Source organism: Danio aesculapii, chromosome 6 (genome assembly GCF_903798145.1).
Source record: "Danio aesculapii chromosome 6, fDanAes4.1, whole genome shotgun sequence".
NCBI lineage: Eukaryota > Metazoa > Chordata > Actinopteri > Cypriniformes > Danionidae > Danio > Danio aesculapii.
Window position 1 is genome coordinate 48781170 of NC_079440.1, and position 23093 is coordinate 48804262.

At 34.1% G+C, this 23093-nt stretch overlaps 1 protein-coding gene across 1 annotated transcript in view; it reads right to left on the minus strand.

Moving 5' to 3' along the window:
* camk1a (calcium/calmodulin-dependent protein kinase Ia) overlaps positions 1–23093 on the minus strand; it is a 45965-nt gene that overhangs the window by 2541 nt on the left and 20331 nt on the right. Inside the window, exons 3-11 of the mRNA XM_056460415.1 lie at positions 18715–18846; positions 13257–13331; positions 11642–11780; positions 6663–6789; positions 6372–6447; positions 4040–4152; positions 3742–3820; positions 3559–3646; positions 1003–1177 (exon numbers count right to left, since the gene is read on the minus strand). Coding sequence (XP_056316390.1) covers positions 1003–1177; positions 3559–3646; positions 3742–3820; positions 4040–4152; positions 6372–6447; positions 6663–6789; positions 11642–11780; positions 13257–13331; positions 18715–18846 — 1004 coding nt within the window. The remainder of the gene's footprint in view (positions 1–1002; positions 1178–3558; positions 3647–3741; positions 3821–4039; positions 4153–6371; positions 6448–6662; positions 6790–11641; positions 11781–13256; positions 13332–18714; positions 18847–23093) is intronic.

Consider the following 23093-nt stretch of genomic DNA (forward strand, 5'->3'; position numbering starts at 1 on the left):
GGCATTACTTATAGTTACTTCTTTTAAGTAATGTGTTACGTTACTTTTGAGTTACTTTATTGTTACTTTATCGTTACTTTTTATTACGTGGCTGAGGCTTGATCCATTTCAGATCTTGCAGGGTTTTTTTTTTTTTCTTTCTTTTTTTTAATAGAGGAGCTCTGCCATTAACAGTGCATTGTATAGCCTACGCCTACATTTACCTTTAAAAAAAACACATAAAAAAAGGATAATGTTATCTGAGAACTTCCTGACTCCAGAGCTATACATGCCGTATGTACAGATAATTGAAAGTTTAAAGCAATGCGTTGGCTACTATTTGTTTTAAATCACTGTCCAATGAGACTATAATATCCTTTTCCTTTTCTTCAATGCATTCAAAATAATGAACACACTCTCTCATTGACTGCGTGATTCATTGTGGCTATTTTTAAAAGCTAATTAATTAAACAAAAAAGTGAACTCCATGTTACTTTTTTAAAAGTAACTCAAATATTATTACCTAATTTTTGAAAGTAATGCGTTACTTTACTTGTTACATTGAAAAGTAATATTATTACATAACTCACGTTACTTTTAATGCGTTACCCCCAACACTAGATTCTGCAGACTAAAACCGTTTTTACAGACCTGTCAATTTTATGGTTTTTGACATTTGAGGTAATTTTTTTACAGAACTTATAGCTGTTAGCAGTATTTTTTTTATTATGGAGTACTAAAAATATTGAAACGATGCGCATTCCCCTTGTGAAAAGAATCCAATACATAAAAAAAATAAATTATGTTTCTCCAGTGCTAGAGACGTATGTAAAGTAATAATTCCTCATTTGCACAGATAAACATATCAATATACACAACTTGTAATACAAAATAATGTTTGCAATTCTTAACATAATAAATCAACTATGGAAAATGCTCATAACTGAGTTCATTGTTTTACCTTCTTCACATGCAGTGTCTTGTCTTACTATGACAGTGATTGGAGACTGCTGTGAATCGTACCGTTCTCCTCCTCCTCCTCTTCCTCCTCCTCCTCATCCTGCTGGTCGAGCTCTTTGGCGGGCAGCAGCAGGTGTCTGTATGGGCTGGTGCTGGTGATTTGGCTCGGACCCTCGAGGCTGGTGCTCAGCTGCAATCTCCGCATGTGTCTGACCACTGCTGTCGCATTGAATGCTTGCTTCAAGGACAAGAACAAACAATAACGGCCTTACAAAAGAGGTTTGCATGCATCTTCAGAAGCAATTATTGAATGATTTATCAGAAAAAAAAATTTAATATATTTATGTATGTATGCATGTACCGTATGTATGTATGTATATACAGTGCTCAGCATATATGAGTACACCTCTCACAAATCTCTCATTTAAATTAATATATTCTAAAGGATGCTTTGCAATGTTATATTTGTGCAAATACAGTATACTAGTTTAGTCAGTACTGAAGCCAAATCTGGAGCTAATCTAACAAAAAAACTTACAATAACGATTCAAAAATTAATAGGGCAAATTTATATGTATGGGAAAAATATTAAATAACATTTTCAAAAATAGGAAAAATCAAGAGAAACAAAAAAATAAATAAAATTTTATTAAAATTTTGTAGTTTGTAATTTTTTTGGGCAATATTTAGCTTGAATTTAAATGTATTATCTTTCCATTTCTAAAGATTTTCTGTGACTAAAATATTATTTCAATAAATATATCTGTTTAATAAATGTGTTTTGTTCCAATGAACCAATATATATTACCCATATTCACTGAGAAATGGTTAAAAATATTCATTTTCAAAATGGGGTGTACTCATATGTGCTGAGCACTGTATATGCAATATTCTTATCGCAGGGAGGTGCAATTCATAAAATTTATTTTATACGCCAAAGCTGTTGCCATAGGATGTTTCAGTAAGTTGTTTATCCAGATTTGACCAATCAGATGGGGCCTTATTATCTTTATATCAGCCTCCCTAGATGGTGCTGTAATGCTATTGCTAGACTATCAGTTCAGTTTTGAGCGCTTCTCCAAGTGTCAGAGCTTTGAAAGATGCAAAGCTCAGCGTTTCATACGAAACACATGCTCAGTGTCTCACTACGCTGCTGGTGTTTTAAACCAGCACTTCCATTGACAAAAAGAAAAAAAATCCTCAGCTTGAGAAAAAATAACATTTTGGTTGATGCCCGAATGATGAAATGACAGCATCCAATGAGAATCGGAATATATCTCGAGGTTTTCAGTCATTCATAATGCTTTAAAGTCTAAGTGATTGCACCTTGAGAATATAGTTTTTTCAGCCTGAATTAAATTTCAGTTGATTATAAAAATATATTTTATTTATTTATTTATTTTAGTATGATCATTATAAAGGATTTAAAAATTTTACTAATATAAGTAGTGCTTTTCTCTAAGGAAATGTTATATCGCAGGAAAAATTATTAGTGGAATACTTAACAACAAAATGACATCTTGCATATTTGTCCAGTATCATCCATCAACAGGATGAATAATAGTTATATATATAAATATTATATATATATATATATATATATATATATATATATATATATATATATATATATATATTAGTGCTGTCAATCGATTAAAATTAATTAATCACACTTTTTTGCGATTAATCACATTTAAAAGGCTGAAACTTAAATTTTGGCTATTCAAATGTAAAATTAACGTAAACGCAAGACAAAAAACTATTTAAATTCAAAATATAATTGTTTATTAGAAATTTTGTTTAACTTGTAACACAGATTTCTTCTTGTAAACAACATGCCCACAATAAACCATCAAGGTCCTGACCTGGCTCGACAGCCATATTTGTTACAGAAATAAAAACACAGGCTTGTAAGTGCCATTTGAATTTCAAAACAATCAATGCCAATAAAGAAAAAAATGATTTTCATGTTGGATTCTAAGTGGACTGCAAAAAAAAAAAAAAAAAAAATGCAGGCATTGCAAATATGGAAATTGGAAAATTATAATAATAATGAATGCAAACAATTGAATTATTAGCCCCCTGTTTATTTTTTCCCCAATTTCTCATTTCTAATAATTGATTTATTTTATCTTTGTCATGATGACAGTAAATATTATTTTACTAGATATTTTTCAAGACACTACTATACAGATTAAAGTGACATTTAAAGGCTTAACTGGGGTAATTAGGTTAACTAGGCAGGTTAGAGTAATTAGGCAAGTTATTGTATAACGATGGTTTGTTCCGTAGACTGTTGCTTAATAGCTTAAAAAATAGCTTAAAGGGGCTAATAATTTTGACCTTAAAATGTTTTTTTTTTTAATTTTAAACTGCTTTTATTCTAGCCGAAATAAAACAAATGAGACTTTCTCCAGAAGAACAAATATTATCAGACATACTGTGAAAATTTCCTTGCTCTGTTAAACATCATTTGGGAAATATTTAAAAAAGAAATAAAAATTAAAAGGGCGTTCAATAATTCTGATTGCATCTGTATATAATATTCCAGAAACAAGCTCAGGTTTATAGTAAGTTATTCTTGTCAAATAAAGTAAGCAAATGATGTGGGATTCGTACCTTCCATTTACTTTTAGCAAAGTTTTTCTTGATCTGAGCGCTGACAGATTCATGAATGTTCTTATCCAAAGCTGTGTCTCCAGAGATCCTTCAAAAAACAGAGATGAACCATGGGTTAATAATGCAATTTTAGTGATAATATTAAGGGAAAATTGGCATGCAATGATTCTGAGGTGATCCTACCATGGGTGCAGTAAAGCCTGTTCACATGTGTATCTCAGAGACGGATCTTTCTCCATCAAGTGACTGATGAAGTCCTTGGCTGAGATGGGATGAGATTGACAATGTTTTTTTTTAAACAATAATTATGCATCAAAAGAATTTAAAAAAAAAAGAAAACATCCAGAATATAAATCATGTGTAGGTCATGAAGAAAATTCAGCTCAATTTTAAAACGTGCTGTTTAGGTGCAGAATCTTAACATTTCTTTCATAGAAGACAACTGCATAATATTGTTATTATTGGAAGAGTGAAGCAGTACCTGAATCAGAGATATCGTCCCAGTACGGAGAGTCAAACTCATACTCTGCTTTTAAAATCTGCTCGAACAGCTTGGCATCATTTTCATCATAAAATGGGGGGTAGCCACATAAACTGTGAAACAAAAAGCTGTTAAATACCAATTAACTGCATAAATTATACATCAATCAAATACAAACACTTTTATTTAGATTAAATGATTACTTTATGTGAAATTAAAGGATTAGTTCAGCCTAAAATATAATTACTAATCCTTATGTTGTTTCAAACCACAGAGAAACACAAATCAAGATATTTTGGATGAAATCTGAGAGCTCCCTCATTCTTTATAGTCCAGAAAGGTACACAAAAACACCCTCGAAATAGACCCCACGACTTCAGTGATTCTATCTGAATATTATCAAGCTACAAGAAAACGTGTGTGTACATAAAGCAAATATAATGTCCTAACTACATGTGACACAACGATGAATACGGTATCTTTTTCTTTTATGTTAAAAGGAGTTTCTGAGCTAACCAACAGCGACGTGCAAATTCTTTATTTTAGAAATAGCTTGTATTTCTGCAACATCAAGGCTGAACAGCAACATAAAATACTATGACAATGATCCCCTCAGGTGCTGATTATGTGCTTTATTCAGCGTCTGATATTACTGATGTGAATTTGAATACTATTTTACGTTATATGTATTGCCATACTGAAAGCAGAAGTAGATAGTTTACCTCAGATCTTCTAAATAAATTAACTAGCAATATTTGGAAAATGAACATTCGAACTGTGATTCAGCATGAACTATTAATAATGATCAAGAGGTTTATTATTTATTCATTAGGTTATAAACCTTTCCATTTTGTTGGGAGCGCAGTGCAATATTCTGTGCTTCTGAATGGCTCTGGCATTTAAATGTTTCTGTTATGTTGCATCTGGTGCAAACACCCGATTGCTTGTTGCTGGAAAGTTGTTGCATTGCATATAGTTAGGACACGGTATAATAATTAATTTTCTTTTTTTGAACACAGTAGAACATTTCAATCTATCACTGACAGTAACACAACTAACTTAATATAACATTTAACTATAGCAGTCAGAGAATTGAACGATGTAATAATTCAACAATTCAACAGTGCAAATTCACAAACTGTGCAGTGATGTACTGTAAGCTCCAAATGCCTGGAGTGCATCCGGGTTATACACTAGCAGCAAAACAGATGAACAGCACATGGCTCTTGTAAACAAGCGCCCTATTGTGACACTGAGGAACAGAACTTTTTTTTTTTTTTTTATGTGTGGACAAATAATAATAATAACTTCTAGTTGATCATTTGGAAAACTGGCAGAAGGTCGATTTTTCAGATGAATCATCTGTTGAACTGCATCCCAATCATCACAAATACTGCAGAAGACCTGGAACCCACATGAACCCAAGATTCTCAGAGAAATCAGTCAAGTTTGGTGAAGGAACAATCATGGTTTGCGGTTACATTCAGTATAGCGTGTGCGAGAGATCTGCAGAGCGGATGGCAACATCAACAGCCTGAGGTAGTAAGACATTTGTGTGGCCCATTACATTACAAACCACAGGAGAGGGCAAATTCTTCAGCAGGATAGTGCTCCTTCTCATACTTCAGCTTCCACATCAACGTTTCTGAAGGCAAAGAAGGTCAAGGTGCTCCAGGATTGGCCAGCCCAGTCACCAAACATAAACATCATTGAGTATGTCTGGGGTAATATGAAGGAGGAGGCATTAAAGATGAATCCAAAGAGTCTTGATGAACTCTGGGAGTCCTGCAAGAACTTGACTTTATTAAAAAGTTATTTGAGTCATTGCAGAGATGTATGGATGCAGCCGTCCAAGCTCATGGGAGTCATACACAATATGAATTCTTTTTTTCCACTGCATCATGACTTTATATTCTATACTGTACATTATTTCTGTTAAGTGACAAGACTTTCGTCTAAGCAAAGTCAGACCTTACTGTCCTAATTAAATAACTAAAAATCCATGCATGATCATGTTTTTTTTTTTGGTAAAATAAGTGTAATTTAGAAGCCTTTGCCTTTCATATAAGCCACTTCTGATGCCAAATTATCAACTAGAAGTCAAGTAATTTTTGTTGTTCCTAAAACTTAGGATAGGCGAAAAAAAATTTGTCAAGTAGTGTTTATAGCTTTCATAATATTCAGATTGGACAACTTGAGTCACATGGACTGTTTTGAGGATGTTTTTTGTTATTTTCTAGACTTTGAATGAGTTGGAAACATTGCTGTCTATGGAGGATCATTTTTATGACCATCAATTAATTAATTGAGATGACTATCAAGAAATACTTACAGGATATAAGAAATGACTCCTATGGACCAACAGTCTACAGCTTTACTATATGGTTTCTGTGCCAAGACCTCTGGAGCTGATTGAGAGAGTGGGAGAAAAGCTTTCAGTGCTCTATATTTGTTCACTTTTCCTTTGGAGCTTTGTAGAGACTGCATTAAAGAGCCACTTTAAAAAAGGAAACACTTGACACTGTGCAGCATTTCAAACAACTGAGTGCTGCTAAAAACAGACACGTTACACGTTACAAACTTTAAAGATGATAAAATCGATAGGAAAAGGCCTCTTTCATACCCACGTATCCAGGCGTTCCGCAGGCAGTGGACATCACACTTGCAGAGTCCTCGATTTTGGACAGGCCAAAGTCACTGATCATGATATTCGAGTCCTCCTCCATACTGTAATACAGCAGGTTCTCCGGCTGCACACAAAGAGAGTTTATTCGTCTCAGCTCTAAACCTCTGATTCCTCTCTATTACATCAAATGAAGTCTTACTGAAATTAAAATACATTTTTTAGATGTTAGTATCCAACCCAGGATCATTCTGATTATGTACCCCTCTACATTTTTGGAGAGAGCAAAATACATCCCAAGAGCTTTTTTTTTTTTTTGTTTGCAGTTTTTTTGTGAATCCACCAGAGGTCGATGTGTACGTTTTTTAGATCTCAAATTTCTCTAGCGAGTGCCATTCACACCTGCCCCTCTCATATAAATCCACCAGAGGCCGCTGTTGACTGACTGACCAACCGACCGACCTAAGCCCCCACCTAGAGGTCTGGACCTGACCAGATTTCTTGCGGTGCAGGAATAAATTTCCGAATAAAGCGTGGTAGCGGTTGGTAACACTGGTGTAATTTGAATGCGAGCAGGTGGTCTAACAATATAGTGCTCTCGATATATATGATATATATATATATATATATATATATATATATATATGATATATATATATATATATATAGAGAGAGAGAGAGAGAGAGAGAGAGAGAGAGAGAGAGAGAGAGAGAGAGAGAGAGAGAGAGAGAGAGAGAGAGAGAGAGAGAGATCCGTCGTGGTGCTGTATGTGTGTGTGTGAATTGTTATTGTGTGTGTCGCTTGTTATAGGCTGTTTGGACCATCTGGACTCTGTAGCATCCAGCTGGGTGTTTTTTGAGAGGCATATTTAATCGCTATACATTTCACATTGTTTGTTTGCCCAATACATACCTTTTATGTGTATAGAAATAAAGCTGATATGATATATGAAACACAATCGGTAGTTGGCAAATATATTGAGTGGATATGTTTGTAAATCTGACTTTGAAAGAATCAGTGGCTCACAAGCCACAAACCTCACCGCACGTCACACGGCACTCATGTCTCATCACAAAGGGGCAAACAAAACTGACATTTAGCCTACAATCCTTGTGAAATCTCTTTCTTTTGGTAGTGCCCAGTTTTAACGTGAGATTTGGAAAAACAGATCTAAATTTAGCGGTAATGGTCGGGTGGGGTAGAAAATGAAGTGGGGTGCGGGCGGCAGCGGGATTAAAAATCCAGTCTGGCTCAGATCTCTAACCTCACCCACCCCTTTCCCTAAACTCAACCGATAGGGTTTTAAAAAACACTGATTGACCAGTGAACATCCCACTTCCCTAAACCCAACCAACAGTGTTTTCAAAAGCAATCCAGAAAAGCCCTCATAGCAGCCTGATTCTTACCATGCTTTCAGATTTTACCATATTCTCACCCTGTTATTTACTTTTTTTTTTGCCTTTTGTTATTGTCTTGTCTGCTTTCTGGAATCGTTCTTTACTGGATTTGGACTATGTTGGTGCGTTCAACTCCGCTCTGCATCTCAAGTCCGCTGACGTGCATGGCAGGCTAATGGGCAAACTAGTAACAACAGGAAAGCAGTCCATACAGAGGTAAGTGGTCAGCTGGTAAGTGAGAAAAGGAACGTTGTCATACCGCCCAATAGCATTTGTTTTAAAGAGGAAATGCAGCCATATGTACCTCTGACTACATAATTGGCGATCTCCAAAAATGTGTATAGGGATACGTTTTCAGAATGAGCCTATGTTGTTAGTATCAGTATTGTTAGTTTTTAGGATATCTATAAGCTAGTGCGCTCTAAAACAGTGACAAAATTCGCACTTAGAAGATATTAAACTGAAATAAACACGTAAGTCACTTCTGCCTAAATGGATCAATGGTTTTATTGACTTCACCTCATACTTCAGTTTCTCATCGAACGTGACCAATCAAATGCTCACTAGTATCTGACATGCCCCACCCTCTTCAAATGCATAACTTACGTCAAACATTGAATAAAAATGCACGTTTAAAAGCCCCAGTTCACCCCCCAAAAAATAAGTTAATCAAATTAGCATTCAATAAGTACATGATCTTTTTCTTTAATAGACCGTTAAAAAATATTTTTAGTTCAAACTGTTGTCCACTGTGATGCATAAAAGAAGACAACAATAAAGATTGAGTATGTGATATAATATCAAGCAATTATCAAGTAGCAAAAACATAGCATATTCAAGAAATAGTTGACCCAAAAATTAAAATATTCTCTCCCTCAAGTGGTTACAAAACTTTATGAGTTCATTTTTTTCTGTTGACAACAAAAGAAGATATTTTGAAGAATGCTAGAAATGACTAATCGTTGACTTCTATAGTAGGAAAAACAAATGCTGTGTATGAAAGTTAATGGTTACAGTTTTCCAACTTTTTTTTATTTCTTTTGTGTTTGTGATGAGTGAAGGGTGAGTAAATAAGTTTTGGGTGAACTATCTCTTTAAGGCTAGCGCTATGCTAGTCTACTACTACTTTTTGCAACACCTGTGGTTTTTACTAGTTACCATGTTACCATACAGTTTAATTATGCTTAATTAAGACTGCGGTTTAAGTAAACTTTACTAGCATCATTCCTCAGAGTACAGTTTTAGGTGAATTAACATAACTTAATTGACCTAAGTAAATGTGACTCAGTATAAGTAAGAATGACTTTTTCTACATTAGCAAATAGTACTTAATGTGATAAAGTTACAATTACTTAATTGAATTAAGGCAACGAGTTTGCATAATTCAATTAAGTAAACCTAACAAATTACTTTTTTACAGTGTGTAACAATGTTTTAACGTATTTATTTTGTACTGTATTTTAAACATTTTACCATAGAAAACAGTTATGCTCAATTGTAATAATATTTAAAAACATTTATATGTATTTTTAATTTATAAATATTTATTTTTTCATGATATTTATTTATAGTTTTTTCAGACTTGAGGTGAGCCGCATTAAAATATTACCAGGCTCAAACTTCGAATAATAGTTATCTATTGTCTTATTTTCCTGGAAAATATGTACAAAAATCTGTGTTCCATTTTACAATATGTGGCCTTAACTACTATGTACTTGCGTTAAAAAAAATACAATGTACTTGCTGTGTTCATAATGTATTGTAGAACTCTTGTGGTGCTCTTGAGGTGGGATATGGGTTGGGTTAGGTAAAGGTTTTGTGGCACAGCTGGGTTTAAGTGTGGTTTAAGGTGTTAAGGTGCAAGGGATGGCCAAGCGTCTAATTACAAATGTCATTGCAGAAATTAATTACAGATGTAATAACATGCAGGTATTTAATCAATCATAAGTACAATGTAAAAACATGTATTTACGTTGGTGCCAATAGCCTAGTGGTTGAGTGCATCAACATATAGCACCATGTTGCCCACGGTGACCAATTCCTGGCTCAAGGTTCTTTGCCGACCCTTACCTTCTCTCTGTTCCTAACTATGTCCTGTCAATTCTCTGCACGATTCTGTCCATTAAAGGTTAACCCCCCCCCCCTAAAAAATATTTTTAAAAAGAAAAAGTACACTGTAAAATGATTAATTTCAGTGTAAGTACATATTAGTTAAGGCCACCTTATATAAAGTGGGACCAAAATCTGTATTTAAAGGTGCAGTATGTAAGTTTGACACCCAGTGGTTGATCTAGGTATTGCATTTCTGGATCAAAATGTGCAAGCGCAAGTTGCCAGATTGAGGACTAACAGGAGTGTGCCTGACTATCGTGCCTAAACGCTGATTTAAGGCTGATTTAAGTCGTGTTCTAAATGAAAGCAACAGCACACGATAGAAGGAATATTTTCCATATTAAGAGGAGGTTTTGTTTTGTTTATATTTTAGAAACTGTTTCTATTATTTGCAGTTGAACAACAGAAAACTGACAATGATCAGCTCAGGTACACCTCATGTGTTTTATTCAGTGTTAAATGCTAATAATGTGAGTTTGAATGCCATGTCACATGACATTTATTGCCATACTACTGAAAGCAGCAGCAGATAGTTCTCCTCAGATCTTGAAAATAAAATAAACTGTTTGATATTGAACTTAAGAACTGTGAAATAATGCAAACCAACACATATCAGTGATTCAGAATCTACATTTAATATTGTTAAAGACGTTTAATATGTATTAATTAGATCATAAATCTTACCATTTTGTGAGTGAGTGCATATTCTGTGCTTCTGAATGGCTGTACTTAAATTTGTCGTGTTTCGCCTGGTGCAAACAGCCCTATCACTGCAAATCTCATCACGTAGCATGTTGTTAGGACACAGGTTTACAATGTAGCCTGCTCACCTAATGTTTACATTTGTAATATTTATATTATTTGCTAATTGATAGCCTCATGGGGAACTCTGAATCTGCTTTTCATTTCGGAGTCTGCCACTGTTTCCCGGAGGTTGCATTTCAGTCACGGGCACATGCTTTGAGATTGACAGATACACAAGAATATGCACTTGGCACATTTCTTAAATATCTGCAAACATATGATGATATTTTATGCTTCAGAAGAGTCAAAAACTTACATACAGCACAAAATGTTAGTTACTTTTAAATGATGAGGTCAGATGACAATATTGGTCATACTACAGTTATTTAGCAATATCATGTACTGGTTTAAATGGTGTGTAGTCATTAATAATAAAACAGACAGTAAAGGCAGTATACAATATGCAGTGAGCCATCCACTAGTTATCCATTCTAAACACAGTCTATTTCTGTCATGTTGCTCAGCATCGCCTACTGTTAAACCTCATCCATCTGAGCTGAATATTAAACATTAAATACTTTCTTATTGGCAGCGACTTTGTCCCTCGGTGGCAGCATTTGGCTTTCAGTGAGGGCAAAAAAATATTGCATGCTGAATAATTTGTCACATTACATCTGGTTAGAAAAACTGAGTGCGATTATATGGGAGGAATATGTAAGCGTTACCTTCAGGTCTCTGTGCACAATGCCCATATCATGCAGATACTTCACTGCGTCTAATATCTGACGAATAAGTTTGCTGGCATCTCTCTCTGTGTAGAAACCCTTTTCAACAATCCTGTCGAAGAGCTCTCCTCCTGACACTCTATAAAGAGACATGCAAAGAAAAAAACTACAGTAATCACATTTACTAAAATGACACTTCAAACACTGACAATCTTTTCCCCTGTTTCTATTCCAAATATTGAAAAATTCTAAAGCCAAGAAGCAGTTTTTATTTTGCTTCTTGTTTTCAGAAATAATATTTAGACAAAATTAAGTCAGTTTTTCTTCAAAGCAAGTGAAATAATCTACCAATGGGGTAAACAAAATAACCCTGTTTTTGCTTTGAAATAAGATTTTTCTTGTCCCTTTGGCAGATTATTTTGCTTATTTTAAAGAAAAACTGATCTAATATTGACAAGGGACCTATCATAGACCCATCGCAAACAAGACATCTTTGGCATGATTTGTTGCTATTTTCAGACCAGTGCAACCGTACTTTTCACGTTTTCTGCCACGTTGTTTAAATTGCCTTCTTCATCTCTGGGGGCTTTTTCAGTTTATCCATGACAATTTGCATTTGTATAATGTTATTATTATTAGCAGTATTATTTATTATATGCAAAGTTATATTTGTTTGAATAAAAACAAGTTTAGATTTGTCTACTTGTCGGGTTTTGGAGATGTATGCATCACCATCTGGGGCATAAGAATAGGACGCGTGTTTGGACATAACTCAGTTTTTTGACAACACTTTATTAATATTGTTCATTTATTAATTTGCTGGAAATTAAAACAGAATTTAGAAATAGTTTCGAAACAAATCTTTGTGCTTAACAAACAAAATTAAATATGTAGCCTAATGGATGTCTTCAGTAGAGTGAATTTCTACAGTTTCCTTATCCACAAAAGTAAAGGAGTAAAGAGTAATAGTAAAGTGAAGAGATAGTAAAGAGGCTGAATGGAGGAGGCTCGTTCTTTATCCTCGTGCTGCAGATGGTCTGCTTAACTGTTTTCTCACTAGTAAAGCATTCAGTTTTTCTACTTACAAAGTCCGCCATGTAAATAGGAAATGCACCTTGGCGTGACGTAACTGACTCTTAAAGGTAATGGGAGATGAGACTCTGATTGGTTTAATGCACATTATGCTCAAAACACACTCATAACTCATTAAAAGAATAAGCTCAACCCTGTCAGACCATGTGCCAGGGCGCAGACCGTATTTTTCCATCCTTACAATAGCAAAAGTGGATTCGGACACACCTATTTCAGTTGTCTATTTCAGTTCCTCAAAATAGCAACTCACCAACAACGCATCTTAACACACCTCCTTTATAGACTGGAACACCCATTAGTCCACAAAGTGGCACAAATGGATTTGCTATTTAAACAACATAGCTACAAAACATGAAAGTTAGGGTTGCGCTTGTCTGAAAATAGCAACAAATCACGCCAAACACATCTTGCGGCTTATTGCTCCGGGTGTATGATAGGGCCCTTAGATTTTAATACCAGTTTAAACGGGGACATAGAAAAGTAAGTCGATGTGATCATAATGTGCTGAAAATTGTTAACTCACAGTTGCATGACCAGATACAAATGTGACTGACTCTCAAAGATGTCTTCCAGGGAAACAATATTCTCATGTTTTATTCTGAAAAGAGAAGAAAAACAGCAATAATTAGAGTGTAATTTTAGCGTCAGAGATCTGTTAGTGAAATCATCCTGTAATTTCAGAGTAAAAACACCAAATGCACAATAATTTTACACCAAATACATTTTCAGTGTATTTTCTGCAGAAAATGTTCATCTTTTCATTTCTTGTATGGTTTAAATAGGACAGTCTGCCAGTTGTACATGAAGTGTTAGTTTATTATTGATTTTCCCTATGTTGTGTCCAATTATGTAATAATATAGTTATAATAATAACATTTATTTGTGCTTTAGTCAGTTTCATTACTTGTTTATATTTCTTTATATCTGTAATGCACTTTTATTTCAGTTTTATGTTTAATCATTTTCTACTTTATTTTACACAATTTATTTCAGTTATAGTTGCCATGAAAACATTCTTCATTTCTATTTTTAGTTTAAGGTTTTGTTTCACTACACACACACACTCACACACACACACACACACACACACACACACACACACACACACACACACACACACACACACACACACACACACACACACACACACACACACACACACACACACACACACAAAGAATGGAGATCTTTCCTGTAATTTTTGTCCATCTAATAGTTTTATTACATTTAATTTTATAATATCATGTAAACGTTCTCATGTTCATGTGTAATAACAAAACAATAACAAAATTAACAAAAATAATAACAAAAGCTGCAATTATAAATATATTATACTCCATTCGAGAGCAAAATCATGACTCTCCTTTTTGTTGGGTTTGCTGCAATATTGAGCTCAATCATAATTTTACTAAATTTAATCACAATCACAATAACTGTCTAAAAAAATTACACATTTTTTCCAAATCGCAGTACTTTATTGTATTTTACAGTATTTTATTGTGTTTTCTCTGTGTTTACACACATTTACTGGCTAGGCCGAACGATAAATCAAAATTTCATTGCTATTTGAAAAGTTGCGTTTGGCTAATGGCAAAAGCTGTTATATGAATGAGATTTAAAAATATTTTTTTACTTTTTAGGAACGGCGCCATTTTTATTTAACTTTTAAAAGCACATTTTAATTTAAATGTTGAAGTTTTTTTTTTTAACTGCAAGCGCAGTTAATGTATAATTTATTAATAATATTTAAAGTGGCTGACAATAATAAATATACAGTTGTCAGAATTATTAGAATTTTTGTCAACATTTTTTCCCCCAATTTCTGTTAAATGGGAGAATATTATTTCAACACATTTCTAAACATAATAGTTTTAAAAACTCATTTCTAATAACTGATTTATTTTGTCTTTGCCATGATGACAGTAGATGAATAATATAGATAAATAGTAGATAAATAATAGTTGACTAGATATTTTTCTAGACACTTCTATGCAGCTTAAAGTGACATTTAAAGGCTTCAGTAGGTTAATTAGGTTAACTAGGCATGTTAGGCTAATTAGGCAATTTATTGTATAACGATGGTTTGTTCTGTAGACAGTCAAAAATATAGCTTAAAGGGGCTAATAATTTTAACCTTAAAACGGTTCATAAAAAATTAAAAACAGTTTTTATTCTAGCCGAAATAAGACAAATAAGACTTTCTCCAGAAGAAAAAATATTAACAGACATACTGTGAAAATGTCCTTGCTCTGTTAAACATCATTTGGGAAATGTTAAAAAATTTATAAAAATTCAAAGGGAGGCTAATAATTCTGACTTCAACTGTACTTAATAATAGGAGTTAATATACCTCATTTTTTTAACTGTGCAGTGCTGTAGCTACTTAACTAAGCCTACTGTACTTCATTACTGGTCATTATGGTGGTACTTGGACAGACAAATTGTTTTTCTAAGGTGGTACTTGGTAAAAAAAGTTTGAGAACCACTGCTCTAGGGTATAAAATATATCCAAATGTATTTGCTGATTTGAAAAGCCAGCAGGCTATGGCTTGCAAGTCGGAAAATTATCAGAAGTGCCCAAACCTTTGCATAAAACTGTACATTAATTAATGAAACCTTTTTGTAAAGTGTGACCAAAATATTATACTTTATATGAGAGCAAATACATGACTCTCCTTTTTGTGTTTGCTGCAATATTGAGCTCAAGCTTGACTTTATAAAATTGAATCGCAAATCATATCTCAATCACAATATCTGTCCAAAAAAATAAGTGCAATACTTTCATACTTTCCTTCCTTATTCCCTATATTTTACTGTGCTTTCTCTGTCTCTTTGCACATTCACTGGCTAGACGAATACAAAAATATTCTTCTTCATCTCCATTTGACTTCCACTCCTTTGGTTTCCTGCATTCAATTTGATTACAGTCTTTCACACCAATGCTGGAATTCTCTCTCTCTCTCTCTCTCTCTCTCTCTCTCTCTCTCTCTCTCTCTCTCTCTCTCTCTCTCTCTCTCTCTCTCTCTCTCTCTCTCTCTCTCTATTAATTCTTCTTCTTGTATTCATCCTCTTTGGTCTCTCTCTGTCTCAATAGTGCTGCGGGGAACCTCCACAGCATCTCAGCCTGTGTGTGTGTGTGTGTGTGTGTGTGTGTGTGTTTGTGTGTGTGTGTGTGTGTGTGTGTGTGTGTGTGTGTTGTAGCCCTGGCAACAGAGTCACTAAAAATAGGCCTATCTCCAGTACTCTTGACATTTCCGGTGCACACTTCTACCATTTCTAAAGCTATAGCGCGTCTTTATGGCACAGATCGCATTTACAAGAGCTTTTCTTCTCTCAAAGAGCAATCTGGCTCTTAAGAGAAAAAGAGAGAGACCTTTCAGCATCTTGACTGCCACTTATCCTTAACACTGCCTCACGAATAGTTGGCAGCATTCGTCCTGTATTTAAGCACACATCATGACACGATTACGCTTGCTCCTATATAGTTCTGGTATTTGTTGTTGGCCTTGGTATTAAAGAGTTCAGTCCCAGATAATGTAAAGGTACATTTATTTGTGTAATCTGTCTGCTTATGCATGATTTGTGACAAAAACATGAAAAAGTTAAGAGTTTTTATATTATGGTTCATTGTAGTCATACGCTTGTCATTTGCTTCACTTGTGTTAATGATGTCTGAGTTGAACCTGTTAAATTTTAATGTTAGCCAATGTTAGTTAACCACACTAACAACAATATAATTTACAAGAAAACTGTTTAGTAAAAATGCTGGTAATTAAATTAAATTAAATTAAATTAAATTAAATTTAATTTAATTTAATTTAATTTAATTTAATTTAATTTAATTTAATTTAATTTAATTTAATTTAATTTAATTTAATTTAATTTAATTATTTTGTATTCGGCTTAGTCCTTTTATTAATCAAGGGTCGCCACAGTGGAATGAACCGCCTTATTTTATTTTATTTTATTTTATTTTATTTTATTTTATTTTATTTTATTTTATTTTATTTTATTTTATTTTAATTTTTTAATTAGCATTTTCTGTTATTTTGTGTGGAATCTGTTAAATATTGTTAACCATTGTTAGTAAACATTATTGTTTACCACACTAACCACAATTATTGTAAATTATTGTATAATTTACAAGAAAACTGTTTTTTTAGTAAAGATGCTGGTAATTTAATTTAATTTAATTTTCGGCTTAGTCCATTTATTAATCAGCGGTAGCCACAGTGCAATGAACCGCCTAATATTATTTTATGGCGCGGTGGATGATTGAGGGGTGTCGCGGACGATAGTGAGCAGTGCGGGGGAGTAGGACGGTTGAGGAGGGGGATTGTAAAATGAGGTACTGGATCAGATTTTAGAGGTGTCGGGTCCGGCATGTTCCGGCACAAATTAAACCCTGTTATTGATAGTTAACATCATTATTAACCACACTAACCACAATATAATTTATTATTTAATTTCTTTTTTTTAAAGAAGATGCTTTTAATTTATTTTATTTTATATTATATCATTTTATTTGACATTTCTTTTTTTTGTTTGTTTGTTTTTGCAGAATCTGTAAAAAATTTTTGTTAGCCATTGTTAGCTAATATTATTTTTTAACCCTACTAAACAGCATTTACATGCTGGTAATTTAATTTATTTTTATTACATTTTATTTATTAAAAATATTTTGTTTTATTATTTTTATTTTTAGTATTTTTTTTTAGCGGAATCTGTTAAATCTTATTGTTAATCATTGGTATTAACATTATTATTAACCACACTAACCACTATATATTATAATTAATTTTTTAAGAACACTGAAAATTATTCAAAGATGATTCCTTGGATTTACTCAAGTTTTTTACGTTAAGTGGTTGTAAACAATTTATTTGGGCTGAATTGAAACAAACAAATTAAGTTGAACATTGCTCAATTTAATTTGTTTGTTTAAATTCAACACAAATAAATTGTTTGCAACAGTTTTGAATGCAGCACTTTTTTTCAGTGAAGATGCTTTTAATTTAATTTAATTTAATTTAATTTAATTTAATTTAATTTAATTTAATTTAATTTAATTTAATTTAATTTAATTTAATTTAATTTAATTTAATTTACATGATAAACAAGCTAATCAAGGTCTTACTAGGTATACTTTAAACACCCAGGCAGGTGTGTTGAGGCAAGTTGGTGCTAAACCCTGCAGGGACACCGGCCCTCCAGGACTGAGATTGGTGACCCCTGATTCTAAACAGCTGAATCTTTCAACTTTATTTATTTATTTATTTTTGTACTCTTGTACTACAAAATTTTAAAAAAGACGTGTGCTCTTGCTTCTCCGAAACTGCTGCACAAATTTACATAAATATCAAAAGAATTCAAGGCATTGTGCCGCCAGGTTCCCAGAACGTTCCAAGAATGTTCTCTGTTTTTTGTTGGGTTCCAAGTAACCACATTTTTAAGTTAATGCTTGAGGACTGGCTGTGCATCTTTTGTCAAACAGTTTAAAAAACATATCAAATATTGTTGTCAAACTGGCGGAAGAGTGGCTCAGTGGGTAGCACTTTCGCCTCACAGCAAGAAGGTCGCTGGTTTGAGTCCCAGCTGGGTCAGGTGGCATTCCTGTATGGAGTTTGCATGTTCTCCCATGTTGGTGAGGGTTTCCAAAAAGAAAATGAATTAATGAAGGAATACATTTACATTTTACATTTAATTTATGATATATTCAAATCATTCCTCAGACTGGATTAGACTCCTTTTGTGGGCTGATAATCGTTAAAGATCTACACACCAATCAACCAATCAGAATCAACCATTTCACAGACCCCTAAATATAAGTAAAAATATGGGGGCTCTTTTTAGACATTTAAACTTAGTACCTCCAATAAACACAATTGTGACCTTGTTCAGTACATACTTAAACCATGGCCTCTTTAATCCAGTTTTATCCACTATTTGTTATGATGGCGTTAATAAGAGTTGGTTCTGACCTGTGTAGCACAGCAATCTCATTCTCAATGCTGTTCTCCTTCCCCTCCAGTGCTTTCTTAGGGATGCATTTAATGGCCACGAGTCGCTGGGTCTTCTTCTCCTCTGCCAGAAACACCTCAGAGAATGCCCCCCTGGAGGAAAACAAAGATGGAGTTAGTGCTGCTGGATATTTAACATCCCCCATTGAACCATACACTCCACTTACTTCAGCCAATGTTTAACTATATATTGTCAATAATGGCAGTTCATTTATTCATTTTCTTTTTGACTTACTCCCTTTATTCATCAGGGGTCGTCACAGCAGAATGAACCACCAACTTATCCAGCATGTTTTACGCAGCAGATACCCTTCCAGCTGCAACCCATTACTGGGAAACACCCAGACACTCTCATTCACACACATACACTTCGGACGATTTAGCTTACCCAATTCACCCATACCACATGTCTTTGGACTTGTGTGGAAAACCGGAGCACCCGGAGGAAACCAACGCAAACACGGGGAGAACATGCAAACTCTACAACACCACCAATGTGAAGCATCCACTTGGATGATTCGACGGCAGCCACAGGACAACGGCGCCAGTGCGCTCACCACACACCAGCTATTGGTGGAGTGGAGAGACAGTGATAGAGCCAGTTCGGTGGATGGAGATGATTGGGAGGCCATGATGATGAGGGCCGATTGAGGGACTTTGGCCAGGACACCGAGGTTACACACCTACTCTACACAAAAAGTGCCATGGGATTTTTAATGACCACAGACACTCAGGACCTCGGTTTAACATTTCATCCGAAAGATGGCCCCCACTGACAGTATAGGGTCTACTTCACTTTTACAGGGGCATTAGGACTCGCACAGACCACAGGTTGAGCACCCCCTGCTGGCCTCTCTAACACCACTTCCAAAAGCAACCTAGTTTTCCCATGTGGTCTCCCATCCAGGTACTGACCAGGCTCAGCTCTGCTTAGCTTCAGTGAGTAAGCGGTCTTGGGCTGCAGTGTGATATGGCTGTGGCGTGTGTGCATGTTCTCCCCGGGTGCTCCGGTTTCCCCCACAGTCCAAAGACATGCGCTAGGTGAATTGGATGAACTAAACTGGCCGTAGTGTATGAGTGTGTGTTTGAATGAGAGTGTATCTGTGTTTCCCAGAACTGGGTTGTAGCTGGAAGGTCATCCGTTGCGTAAAACTTATGGTGGAATAGTTGGGAGTTCATTCCGCAGTGGCGACCTCTGATAAATAAGGGACTAAGCCGAAGGAAAATGAATGAATGATGTTCAATTAGTAAATGCATATGTTTTCTTAATCACTGATGGAAAAAAGCAGAAGATAAGTTTTATCCTTCAACTCAAAAGAGACATAAACAGAGCCGACACCTTTTCAGTGTACTTAATCTATTATTATTTTGTGTTTGTGTGTTGTTTGCACAGCAGAATTACTATGAATGATATTTTATCAGGTCAGAGATGAAACGGAGTCTGCTCCTCTACAGAGACGCAGGTAGAGCCAGAAAAAGACAAACAGCACATAAGCTGTTTTATCAGCCAAGGAACTTTTCCGTGTGTTTAGGCATCTGGCTCTGAGTGTTGGTCCTATTTCCAGCATCCTTTCAGGTATTTACCCTTAGATGTAGACTAAACACATTTACTCTCATTCTCTTCCTTAAACACAAAGGCTGTGTGATAAAACAAGCACTGTCATGTGTAATCTCGCTGTCCCAAACACACACTCCCTAAACTGCCTTCTTAATCACAGAGGGAGCAATTAAACATACAATTTGCCACCAAGGAAAAGAGAAATAAGCAAGCCAGAGAATAAATGACACCAGAGGAAATGTCTTTTCCTCACTTCAAGGATACCTTTCATATAGAAGCAAATGGAAATTAGTCATTCAAACATGATTATTACTTTAAAGTATGTTTCAAAGCATTCAATTTGTCCTAAATATGAACTAAAATAAGGTGATTTTATATAATCGTGCACCATGAGGTTAATATTATCAGAATTGAATACTGCATCAATAAAACAACATAGAAAACAAAAAGAACTCGAGTTATTATAGTTATAAGTAGGCCCACACGGAATCTGCGCACAGAGAAATCCAAAGATTTTTAGCCAACAACTGAGTCTATTTAAATGTATGTAAATTTATATTTATTCAGTTTTTCAATTAATTTCAGTAATATTATTGGCTAATGTGAAAATGTTCGTATGATTTATTTACAATACAGTTTGTAAAGTAATATTTTCTGTCTTTTAGTAAATATGTTAACGTTATATGAAGGACTGGCTTTGTTTACCAAATAAGTGAATCTAACTGTATTTGCAATGTAAACATTAACGTTAAAATGTATTATTGTTCATTTCATATATTACGTTTTTAGTTAGGATACTCCCAAAATCATTTCACATAAATCCGCAGAGTTTTTACATAATTCTGTACAGAAATAGCAAAAAATGTCAGCAGATTCTGTCTGGCCCTAGTAATAAGTCTAACCATTAAACTAATAACAATCTTGTTCATTGAAATAAATGCTATCTAAACATTTTAGCTTGTTGCCAAGGAAAATTCTGATTTTATTTGTACTATTTTATATTTCATATAAATATGAAAAGTCAGACATGGTCTATTTTTCTAAACCTTAATGAGTTAAACGTGGCTGTTTTGAAGAATTGAGCAAATTGTTTCCAGCATTCTTCAAAATGTCTTGTGTAGATCAAAAGAAAAAAATCTAAAGATCTGAGGGTGAGTAAATGGTTATATATTATATTACATAAAGAAAATGCAAGTTTTCTGAAATATTATGTTTTAATATGCAAATTAGACATTATTTTGTAAAAATAAAAATGCTAATTTCCATAAGAATAAAAGGTTGTATAAAATGAGTCAAATTATGCATGAAAAAGTTTTATCTTTTATCTGAAAAACCTTCAGAATAATCAAATTTTGTGAAAACTGCTTTAAAAAATCTCTCTCTCTCTCTCTCTCTCTCTCTCTCTCTCTCTCTCTTTCTCTAGACGAATATTTCCTTTACAATAAACAACAAAAAAAGATTAATAAAAAAGCTAATAAGCACAAAATCTTCAAATTGATAGTGAAAGAAAGAAAGAAAGAAAGAAAGAAAGAAAGAAAGAAAGAAAGAAAGAAAGAAAGAAAGAAAGAAAGAAAGAAAGAAAGAAAGAAAGAAAGAAAGAAAGAAAGCGCAAGCTGTGCTGTTGCTGTGAGACATGGTGTAATTAAGGCCTCCATTGCTTCCTGTGGGGAAAGGAGGAGGAAGGAGAGAGAGAGAGAGAGAGAGAGAGAGAGAGAGAGAGAGAGAGAGAGAGAGAGAGAGAGAGAATGGAGATTAGGAAATGACACAAGACAGCCAGAGTGGGTGTTTGGGTCTGTAAATGTGAAGTTGCTTCACAGAGACATACAGCTGATGGAATGCCTTACATATGTTACATGGCTTATAATTACCCACAGTAAAATAGATGGAATATTCTCATGTGCTTCTCTAGTGATGCTCTAGTGGTGCTTCTCTAGCTTCAGAATCATACAGAGGCTGTGAAGCTCTTTTTTTTGTCTCAAAGTGGAAACAACAATAATGTTGTATAATGTTAACATTACACTGTTAACATTAGTATTTACTTAAAGGTTTTAAATAAGAAGACTCTTGATCTACCTACATTTATTCTTAGCAAAAATGAAAATGTGTCTAAAGAAAGACATATAATATAATATAATATAATATAATATAATATAATATAATATAATATAATATAATATAATATAATTTAATAAAAAAATAATGATTTATTATTATTTAGTATAAGTTTAGTACAAGATTTTTTGCTGGGAATAATATTTATAAAGGAGCTGTTGACATGAATCTGAACCAGATTTTGGTAAAAACCCAAACAATACAAACAAAACAAAAAAAATCTGAAAAATTAGCTTATGTATGTGTAATAACAATGAAATGACACAAGGAGACTGAACTACTGAAACATAATTAATACATTATATAAAAGGCTTTTTTTTAATGATGGCAGCTTAAAGGCGCCTCTTATGTGGAGAATGAAGTCACATGCATTGCTCAGGTCTTCAACAGAGTGTCAAAATTTTGATGGTTCTGTTGGTCTCGTCTATTTAAACTGCTCTTTAATTTGTATTTTCTATTGGATTCGCATCAGGTGATTGGCTGGGCCGTTCTACAGCTTGATTTTCTTTCTCTGAAAGCATTTGAGAGATTCCTTGGCTGTGTTTTGGATCATTGTCTTGCTGAAATGTCCACTCTGGTTACATCTTCATCATCCTGATAATGTAGACATTGGACTAAAGCAGGGAATATTAATTTACACTGACGAAGAGCAGAAGGTTGCTGAAGAACT